Source organism: Trichoplusia ni, chromosome 23 (assembly GCF_003590095.1).
Source record: "Trichoplusia ni isolate ovarian cell line Hi5 chromosome 23, tn1, whole genome shotgun sequence".
NCBI classification, from domain to species: Eukaryota; Metazoa; Arthropoda; class Insecta; order Lepidoptera; family Noctuidae; genus Trichoplusia; species Trichoplusia ni.
This window is the reverse complement of record NC_039500.1, coordinates 3,425,553-3,436,978: the sequence shown is the minus strand read 5'-3', so window position 1 is coordinate 3,436,978 and position 11,426 is coordinate 3,425,553. Positions and strand designations below refer to the sequence as shown.

The window sequence follows — 11,426 nt, the reverse complement described above, 5'->3', positions numbered from 1 at the left end:
AGCTCTTGGTGTGGACTATGCTTTATGTAATTTGGACTGTCTTGCGTTCTAAATACGAAGTATAATTTTATGACAATCCTTATTGAAAGGATCTCCTTTTTCAATATTCATATTCATGGTCATAAATTGATAATATTTTAACTTCTACAGTATTTTTTTTTGTCAATCCTTTTGTTATTGTTCCTGTTTTTTGTAATTGTACCAAACATACTATAAAAACACCTAATTAAAATAGTTTCACGACAAACCTTGTACATAACCAAAACAATATTTTAGAATAAGAATTAATAGCCTGCGTCGGAACGACATCTCGTTAAAGTTATTAAAATTAAAGTTTTATGAACGCCGTTAGGGTTTTAATGAAACTGTCGTACTTTCTATTGAACATAATAACTTAAAAAAGGAGCTTGTAAAAATCGAGCACATGTAGAGATAAAAACAAAACAAAACTATTACTTCTAGTTAAGCCGAAATAGTACAATCACGCCGTAATACTAAACATCACAATAACAAATACTGCAAATTGCATCAAATCCATTGCCATTTTAATGAATGATAAATTTTGCACGACACGCAAAAACCGCAATGTAATCGAAACATTGCAATCGTGTCCACTCAGATGTTAAACTAGTTAATTTCACAGTAGGAAGACCCTATCACTGAATGGAAAGGCGCGTTGTACATTTCACCAAGTATAAAACGCTTGTGGGGATCACGGATTGCACCAGTCAATACTTAGAAGTCGTCAACAGCATCTAAACTATTCAACATGATCGCTTTTGTAAGTTATTTATATTATTTTTTTCTTAAGTTACATGACATAACAGAAAATAATTGGAACGGAACTTTTTCGCGGGCTTTTAGGCTGTATCGTGTGTTTCTTTTGCTTTAAAAGTTCAAAGTGTCATTCAAGATGGCGTACTTTGTTCGTAAATATAAAACATATATTTTTAATTTAAATTTTTATGGTTATGACTTTCTCACGCTCTAAATGTATTTGAACGTATAATTCTAACATATTTTTCTTATTGATAGTGACATAATGTTGGTTGCATCACTACTTTGTTACAACCAGTGTCATGGTGAACGCGCTGTAAAATTTTACGACTCCATAAATAATTAAACTTACCAATGTAGAATCTATTTATGGTTAATTGCATTTTACATTTTTAATAAAAGGAAATTGTGATGGTCTATCATAACTTTATGTTTAAAAATTCTTAATTAGAAGTAAAGTATTAGACATCTATTTTCATAGATAAATCTTCGAGTTTTATTAACAATATTTTTGCTTTAAAAACTTCGGTCATTCAATACTGTGTTGTATATTTCTTACATACAAGCGCTGAAGCGTATCATTGGATACAATGTGATACTATCACGATACTTCTTGATTTCATCTAGACTTACTTTAATTCTGACTTAAACGTATACTCGTTAACTTGGTTCTTGAGATCAAAGTGTCAAACAGCAACATTTCTTGACCTTTACGAACAGGCCATCCTAACCGCCACTTTCAAGACTTTTGGTAAAAATTATTACTCTTAAAAAAGACGTCCTTTGGTAAAAAAAAAACTTTAAAATTGTCACATTTTTGTGGAGTCCTAAATAACTACAAAGAAATAACACCTCGAAATGTAGATAATCCTATCTTTTGTCAACTAATCAACAAAATCCCTCTCATTTTCCAGAGAACAGCCGCCATCTTCCTCCTGGCAGCGCTGGCCAGCGCTCGCCCCTCCGAAGACTGGGAGCCAGAAGGCCACTCGCACTCGGAGCACACGAAGCCGTACCACGTGACGGTGGTGAAGAAGATCGGAGTGCCTGTACCGCACCCAGTCGCCGTGTCAGTCCCGCAGTACGTGAAGGTGCCCATCCCCCAGCCCTACCCCGTCCACGTGACGGTAGAGCAACCGATCCATGTACCAGTTTATAAGGTAAGCTATAATCAAACCTAGCAGTAAAACGAGGAAATAAGTTAAGGTATATTGTGGAAGTGAGATGTCAATACGCGCTGTGTAAAGCGCTGTTTCACTTGCACAACGGTACTGGTTCTCTTAAGAGGACTTAGTGAGGGTAGTCTTTTCCTGAACTATATTGGCAAAGGTTTATCTAGTTTGTTATAAGTTCTTGGTGATTAGTGAAGGGAATTATGATTGGGGATTTAGGAAAATGGGGGTAGTACTTTTGTAGTTCGTAAAATTAGGTTACCAATCATTTGACCGTGATCAATCAAGTCTTCTCATCTTACAATATCGGAAGTTTTGAGGTTAGCAACAACGTTCAAAATGCATTGAAATCTCAATCTTCAATTAAAATCTATAATTGATATAATTACTATTAAGGAACACATCAAAGTTGAACTCTCTAAAAGTACTGAATCGCAAAAAGAAAGATGTAAACTTAATAGCTTGGAAAGTAGAACAATCTCCGACATTCACTGCACAAGATAATATCAATTTAATAATACAACCAAAGTGGCATTCTGTCCACATTCACACACCTGTCACTCAATGTCTCCAACATTTAAAGTCACGTTACAATTCCGTATCATTCGGTTTCATCGTTGTAAAATATTGTTTTATTCGTCTTAGTCATAAATTATCTCTCGATCCATGCCCATACTGAAACGTAATGAACGAATCAATCATTCTCCGTAATTAACTTTAACTAAAAGCGCATTATTAACATGTTGCGATGAATTAAGTTTGATTGTTTAAATGAGTCATCGATGCAAACTCATTTTTCAGTCCCCATGGTCTTATAAAAGCTAACGAGCATAATTTTTCGTTATCATTATATAAAGTTGCATTTTCTGTTCTTCCTCAAAAATGCTAATTGTTCCATGTCAAGCAGCAATAAATTCAAAACTATGCGTTACAACATTTGCATTCATTTTAAGCGAGCTGTTAGCAAAACAAATAAAATGAAACATAAAAATTTATACTCAAATAAAATGACCACAGCGAGTGTTTATTACTTTCACAAATAATGATAATACATATAGATGTAATGGCGGGCATGCCTTCTTTGTTCGCTGGTAGCTAATTGTAGATATTTTAAACACCTTGAGCTTTAACACTATCATAAATAAAAGGACACTACCCAACAATTACCTAATACAAATTCAATTAAACTTCTCGCTTGCCAAACCACAAGATGAAGCGAAAGAGAAACTTATTCCTTCGACAAAGAAATTAGTAGAACGCAAGTATTATATCACAGTATTGTGTTTCTGCATTTTTGCAATTATCTCACAGCGTTAGTCATTCACTGCAACATTATCTGTTATGTAATGCAGTCGGCCATGACGAAAGTAAAAGCGCGGGCAGTCGAGCGTGCGTTTGAAAAAAGAACAGTATTCCCGCGCGTTTGTGACACTTTGCGGCCAGTTACGTTCGGATACGTTCACTCATCCCAAATAAGGTTCTAGTTCCGTGTTTAGGGAGTTTATAGTTATATTGCATGTAATGGAGGAGAGTTGTAATGTTTCCGCGGTAATTTAAGTGGACAGTTGATGTTAAATTTACATTTCCTTATAACTAAGTCGTAATATGGTTTTATGACTACAGCTTCCGTACATGATAGTGGGACTAATTTCAACCTTTATTTACAGGTCGTCCCTCAGATCGTTGAGAAGCCAGTGCCGTACACCGTTGAGAAACCCGTCCCCTATGAGGTTGAGAAGCCCTACCCCGTCGAGGTGGAGAAGAAGGTTGAGGTCCCCATCCCCAAGCCCTACCCCGTCCACGTCCCCGTCTACAAACACGTATACCACCACAAAGGAGGCCATAAGCACTAAGCTCTAAACACTAAAGGGGGGTCACAAAGCTTTTTAATAAGCAGGGTTGCCAGTGTAAATACAAATTTTGTAGATCTGATGGAGATGTATTTCCATCAGTGTTGACTTATGTAATAATGTTGTGATATTTATTGTTGTGTGCACAATGAGTGTTGCCGTCCGTGCTGTTTGTTAGCGTTTTTTGTTGACTATTGTGTAATTGTTGATGTTTTTTAATTTTAAGTGTTGTAGATTAAAACAATGTTATAAACTGTTCTTCCTATGTTTTCTTATCCTTACAATATTAATTCTTACTGTAATTTTACGTCTCAAGATTTTGTGTAGTAGTTTATTTCCTTTTTAAAGGTAATTGAGTGAAATGAAATAGCGTTATAAATGTGTTATAAGAAGGTGTTTATATGCAATACAATATCGATCGAAATGGGCCACTAAACCTATGAAATTAGGGACAGTTGTTGCCTCAATATTGTTCAAGCTTTTACGACTCAAACAGCATAACATATCTCTGTATAATCTAAACTGGAATCCACAGTTTAGTAGTCCATAACAATACACAAAATTGTAAACAAGTTTCAAGTCGAACTAGTTTATTGATAAAGCCTCAATTTGAATTAATGTTATTACATAATATACAACGGAACAAATCTCGGAACACTTGAATAATTCATAAACATTTATGTTCCATTAAACAGGAGTCGTCAATCTCCATATAATGCGAGATATATTTGAAATAGAACGAACGTTTCCGATTCTGAACGCATTTCATAGGCAATTTATGACGTTCCAAATTTAATTCGGGCGGCCATTTTCGAAAATGTTTTTTTCTTCTTCTTTTCTTAAGTTTTTTTTTTAATAACGTTTGGGAATGAGTTTAAAGTTTCGAGTTGAACCGGATTAATTGATCGGGATTAGTTACTTGGTTTAATTTATCTGTGTTTTAATTAGGCAGTCATTTTCAATTCCACACTTAATCGCTGCTGTTTTGATTATAATTTGAGTGTTGTTTCCACGACGTTGTAAACTATAATCATAATTACGTATTTTGAAAGTGCTCTACTTTGGAGGCTTATTTTCTTTAGGTTTTGGTTCGAATCCCGTTCATTTAATGTGTTTTTTTGCTGCATTTCCTGTTTAACTTAGTTTTACCATCTTCACATATTCGGGTAACCCATTTTTTTATTATTATTTTATTGTGGCCGCTCCAGACAGCACATACTCAACTCTAAACTTCAGTCTCTGTTACTCCAGGTAGTCAAAACACGGTCACTTAGCTATGATAACATAAATTATCTAGAATTCTAGATACTAATGACTAGTGCTAGACAACTTTTATTATCACTAAGTACAGGTTTTTATGACTTTCATTGCTCGCGTTGCAATTATGTTTACTGCTTGAGAACATTCACTTTTTATCTAAGTTATGAGTGTGTATGGTGGGTAGGCAGAGATTGTAGTACCTAACTTAAATCGAACCAGGAAAATATATCAATATATTTTTACCTATAAGTATTTAAAACCGTGATAAATTACCCTTCCATTATTCAAACCCGGTACCTAAAGAATTCTAGACGTAATGGCGACGGTGACACCGCTTCTATAGTTTGCTAAATTAGATAGTCGAGATTTAAATAAATATATGTCAAGAACAAAAACATTATTGAATTACACACACAATAGACTGAGGAATCTCTTATTCCATTCCACAGATAATTAAATTATGAGACATGCATTTTTACCTTTTCCTGAACTATTAAAAATGACAAAAATAAACTGCTTTAAAGTTTAAAAGTTTTGTGACGTAACAACTAAGCCAAAGTACATAAACGTCACGAGTTAACATTCACCGTTATTTGATCAATTTATGTTTGCATTATTTAAGTCAAATGAACTTACTTTTATTTAGCATTAATTTTCACAATAAAAATGAAGTGAACAGGCTACGATTTAACCAGGATTAATATTACGATAGTTCAAAATCAGACTTATCGATTATACTTTATATCGATTTTACTGCAAATCGATATCTCGGTGTCTTGTTTAGCATCGATGCAACTTTCACTGAGCGGCGGCGGTCAAGGCTTCGGTCAATGACTCTACTGGTGGCACACGTTGAAAGTCCGCGTTGTTGCTAATCCATTGCGTGTTTCATACGACGTATTTAAGAATAGATGTGTTGTGAGCCGGTAATGGTTATCGAATGTTCAATTAGTACGTTATAGGTCGCTCAATTGAGAGCTTGTAAATAAATCGATTGTTTATTTATTTTGTTTTCGTTGAGTAATTGATACGAACGGAAATTTCGTTTCGTATGATCGATAGTAATTTTAATTCTGAATAAATTTAACTTTACACTCAACCATGACCTAAAAGATTGTGAACTGGAGGATTTTTTGTCACCCATCCACCCAGGATGGCTTAACCTCTCTCTTGTGTCGTAGAAATGAGTCTTACAGCGTGATATCTTGTAGCAAGTGAGAGTTGCAGAACAGGCCAACGTATAGTAGTTGATAGCTGGTTGTTTCTATGCAAGGTGCATCTAGGTATGTAGATACGAATCCAGTTTCAGTACAGTCGACGACAAAAGTTATACGTATATTTTCGTAGATATAATAAACTTTTTACGTTACAATTATATTATGGTAAATCAATTTAATTTTACTAATTTTATTTTATTCATATCCTTTTAGGTAAATGAGGAGCGTTTAGAATATGTAAAGATTCGAGTTTCAGAAATCATAAAAATAACTCTTTTCACAATGATAACAAGCACTACTAGTTTCAGGCCCAAACGGAGACCTTCATCATGAGCTGACGCCTCGGCGAAGGCGCGAGTAAACCATTGCATTTCTTAGTATTAAACAGTGAGAGTTTTAGCACTTTAGTAGTCACCTGTACTAAGTGTGCGGTCCTAATGCAGTCACAACGGTGCACTCACTTGTAATAACTAAGAATGCTCACAATTATCTATTCAATTATAAACTAGATAAATGATAAACTGAACTACACGTTTCAAGAAGTTTTGCTAATTTTATAGGTTATACACGGCGATTTTTTAGTCGTCTTACAAAAGTAGACCAGTTCATGTATTCGACGTAAAATACCCCTAGGCGCGATTATTATTTTTTGATCGTCAACTAAGATAATAAGTACGAAGAAAAATTAAACAAGAGAAATCTGAAATATACTCTTAATAATGATAAAAACGCCGCCGCCCGCGCCCCTCACCATAGTTACAAGGCTCGGACCGGGCTCGCAAATGAGCTGTGTTTCTAAAAAACTACGAATTGCATCATAATATTGAATAAAAAATGTAATTTTTTTTCAAATCTCATAAATACCTATTTTTTAATCATGAACGTGTTCTAGTCATTGGATACATGAACTGGGCTGCTTTTGTAAGACGACTAAAAAATCACGGTGTATAATCACCTGACATAGTAGTTTAATAAGAATTCTTGTTTCTTAAGTTTATATTCATCTTTAAATTATGACAATAGCTGTCATTAATGAGTCGCAACTTGAATTAAGGCGTTCTTAAAAGCCTTTTAATATGGACTTTTTAATAATTCGATTATGGGTCATACCCTTGTTTCTAGGCACAAAACTTACAATTTGTAAGGGCCGCATAAACCTTACTTACTTACTTATATTGAAATTTTATAGACTTCGTAATTCCTTCATATTTTTATTTCTTTTACGAAAGAAGTTAAGCCCCTGTGTACTTTTGTTTTAAAATGTTTTTTTTCTGTAGTATTACGTAAGTATAAAGTAAAATATAAATTGACGTTATTTCGATTATATTCAACTTAGCTTTAAAAAAACCAATGAAACCGAATCACTTCTCAAACCATTAAAAGTTCATTACTCTGCCATAACCAAGTAATTTTCAGAGCCAGTATTCAAGCGAGTGATTATCTCAAAACAGTTACATAACCTAGATTTTCTAGACATGCAGAGAAAGTTGTGTATCACTATTACATAAATGTTGGTTCCTGTAATCGTTTCCTACTGGTCTTGGTAGATTATAGCTGTATCCGATCGTAGATAGGAAGAAAATCTATAAGTACTTATAAAAACTACCGTGGCGTATAACGAACTGATTAAATTGAGAACCTATTTCATCTTACAAGTTGGATCAAACTGGTCACTATGGTCACTACGTAAAATCGCCTGTGGGCCACCTGACGAGGATTCGATACCCGGAATAATATCCACAAATGTTTGTTCTGAGACTGGGTTTCTTGTGACTGGTATGTTTGTGAAATCCACTGTGGCCCAAGGCGTGAGGCGGTTCCTCTGCTCTAGAGCAATATAACAGCGCCGGAATCTGCTACAGATATTTTATCAAAAAAAGAGGAACTAATTTACAAATAAACTACTCAACCATCAAATTTTTGGCCCTAACAACTGCTTTTTAAATATGAAATTCGTCATATTTAAAAATATACTGCCTAGCCTTGAGGATTCATAAGATACAGCCTAGTGATGGTGACGAACAGACAGCTATGCCTTAGTTTCCATTTTTAACCCTTTAGGTATGAACCCCAAAAATTGAAAATCGATTTGCCCCGACTACAAAGATACAAAATAGCTAAACATGAGAATCATGAAAACATCGGAATCAAACCCAACACAACAACGTCAACAACACTTATCACGAGTAAAACTTCTCATACGAATGCAAAATTTATCGTCACCTTAAACAGTATAAACTTGAATCGAACCCGCACCATGATCGAGTAAGGAATAGGAATCACCTAACGACAACAACGTTATTTATACAGACCATGAGACACATTACATGACCCGGGCTATGTTAAAACTATATCTTTTACTGGTAAACAGAATATCATCTCTTATGTCGATTTCAGTTTCGACTAGTGCGGGGAAATCGATCGATTTGGATTAGTGAATGTTTTACGAAACTCAAAAATTTTAGAAATTTTTAAATAAATGCGGTCACTATACTGTGTAGATTAGATTTGTGAAGATTTGCCAAAATTTAATTTTGGGATTAAATAGCAAAAACAAAATAATTTATGACTAAGTTTGCGTTACAATTTTTTAACTTATAAGTAGTAACTATTTCAGCTACTTATTTCAATCATTTTTCTATTTCCAAGAAAACAAAATATTGTCTTTTTCTCTACAAGTGTTTCATCAAACCGGACAATAAAAACGTATTAAGTCATCATCTTATTAAACATTCCTATTCTCATCAAATATACAATCGTAATAACAGCACACATTCAAAACGGTACTAACAAAACAAATAAATCGATAACAATCGATACTTTTACGGCGCATCACTAGCAGGTATCGATTAGCGCTCCTGCTGCGCACGAGTCACATTTATAGCGTTCCCTTGTGTAGTTTTATTTTAGTTTTAATAAAAAACGCCATCATAACATAAAGTTCGATACAATATGAGAAAGCGCGAATATTTTATAATAAATTAATGCTGTATAAATAGAACTACATAGTCTGTTTAGTTAGATCTACATGTTTTTAGTAAGATAGAACCTATGAAAACTATACTATAGAATTATGTCAAGAAAAGAAACTTATAATACCAAAAATAAAATAGTCAGACAAATAAATTTCGCTAGCAACGGATTCGCAAATGGAATTCCTGAAGAGGTTTGCAAATTCGAACGCAATGCAGACGAGTCAAAGTCTTTTGTAGTGTTCCCTTCATCATTTAAACTGACAAAACGGTGAAGAAAAATATATCTTGACAAAAAATTGGAATCACTACCTAGTCAGTAAGCCTGAGGTCCAACCGTTATATCTTAAAGTAATACTTAATATTGTTGTAGTGTAGAAAAGTGACTACGTTCTATCTATGTATCGCGCTGTCACACTTACACAATCACAACAATATAACTTTAAGACATGGTGGTAGAGCCTCTGGTGATCAATGAGGAAGAGGTTCTTAACTTTGAGGTATTTAAGCTGGTCTTATTATTAAAGTCCGTATGTGAAGGGTAAAAACGAAACTATATTATGAAATCTCCGCTGTCTGTCCGCTCATCTGTTGGTCCGATCCATAATGTCAATCAACCTTCTTCAAGAGCTGATAGCTGACCCTCAGTTCACATGAGGCTAGCATTTTTTCCACTACGTTGAGGGTAGGCTTCCAGACTAGTTAGCAGTTAAGTACCAGTGTATTACAAGGAGCGACTGCCTATCTGAGCTCCTCAACCCAGTTGCCTGGGCATCACGATACCCCTTAGTTAGACTGATTGTCAGACTTTCTAGCTTCTGACTATCCGTAACGCCGTGCCCTCACAATTTGACGTGCGTTCCGAAACACGGATTAATTTGGTTTGACATAGGTCACCAATCCACGAACCGACCAAATCAAGCGTAGTTTAACCTGTGATCGAACAGCTTGTGTAGTTATAACTTAGACATCAGCTACTACATAGTAACTATTAAATAAGTAATCCGGGCTTCAGTTACCAAAGCTTATTAAATTACCTCTTAAAACTTAGCATTTCATAACATAAAAAGACAAGCACCACCGTCATCTCATTCCCAACAAAGTTGCATCGAGATTAATCCAGGCATTTCAGAGATAATCCCATACAAACACTCGATTCCACAAATATTATCAAAAAAGAGCAATAACTGCGTAAAGGGAGCTTTTTAAACATGGAACTTGAGTTTTAGACCGGCCAGCTGCGCGCGCGCATCGTAAAAGGCCAGTGTATCAGTTAGTGGCGCTTAATTCACACTTTTTTATCGTCGCATAATATTATGAGCACTCTTTCTTGCAGTTATTGCGAAATGTATTTGTTTTATATTATGGTATTTGCATATTTTAATAAAGATAGGTAATTTTAATTATTTTTGCCCCCGCCGTATAATTGCTAAAGAAGCTTGTTAGCTTACGGCTTAAGTGCTAGATAGTGAACTATTATAATTTGTGTTTGTAGCACCTAAATTATAAAACCGTGTTTGATGAAATTTGCCAGCTAGAAATGAGAATATACATAATCTTTTACCTACTCAACTTTTTCGAATAAGTAGCACTTTTCGAAAGTCAATGTCGACATTGTACAACACCCTGATTCCGACACCGTTCCCTTTACATTTATCTTTGGATATCCGTGCCATAGAGCCTCCAATATAAAGTAGAGATTTAATATTTTAAAGTAGCTCTAATAATTTCTCCTTTATATAAAGATATATGAGGTGTACATATAATTCAGTGTACCTATCATCACCTATTAAAAGATTAAAACAGTTTTGGTTTCTGCTCTGCCATCGTTAACTGCAAACTAAAAAAAAATATACTTCAGGTGGTGGAATTGATCGAAAGAATTGCCACAGTCCGGGTACATAATGGGCAAAGAAAGGAACTAGCGTGTTTTTTTAATCAGTATTTTTGACATTTCAGTTCAACCAAGAGGAGTCATTTGATGATTTCCATACGGAAATTCGCAGAACGAAGTCCAGCCCCAGGAAGTATTGCAAAAATTTACAACCAAAAACAGTTTCTTAGTAATTCAATCTCTGCCTACCCTCATACGATAACACATAATCCTCGTGTGAACATAATCCCGAATCCTGGTCACTTGTCCGAATATGAAATGATAGCGTTACCGTAACCAAGCGA

The 11,426-nt window shown here is 34.8% G+C and overlaps 1 protein-coding gene across 1 annotated transcript; it reads left to right on the top strand.

Annotated features, from left to right (window-relative positions):
* Positions 1–307: 307 nt before the first annotated feature.
* On the top strand, positions 308–4,057 carry LOC113504889 (proline-rich protein 4-like). The gene is made up of 3 exons (XM_026887389.1): positions 308–781; positions 1,692–1,937; positions 3,617–4,057. The coding sequence occupies exons 1-3, from the start codon at positions 770–772 to the stop codon at positions 3,800–3,802; spliced, it is 444 nt and encodes a 147-aa protein (XP_026743190.1). The 5' UTR covers positions 308–769; the 3' UTR covers positions 3,803–4,057.
* The last annotated feature ends 7,369 nt before the right edge of the window (positions 4,058–11,426 follow it).

Excerpts from the sequence above, each read along its gene's own strand:
- LOC113504889 (XM_026887389.1), top strand. Across the intron at positions 1,938-3,616 it reads TCCATGTACCAGTTTATAAG|GTCGTCCCTCAGATCGTTGA; the intron begins GTAAGCTATAAT and ends CTTTATTTACAG.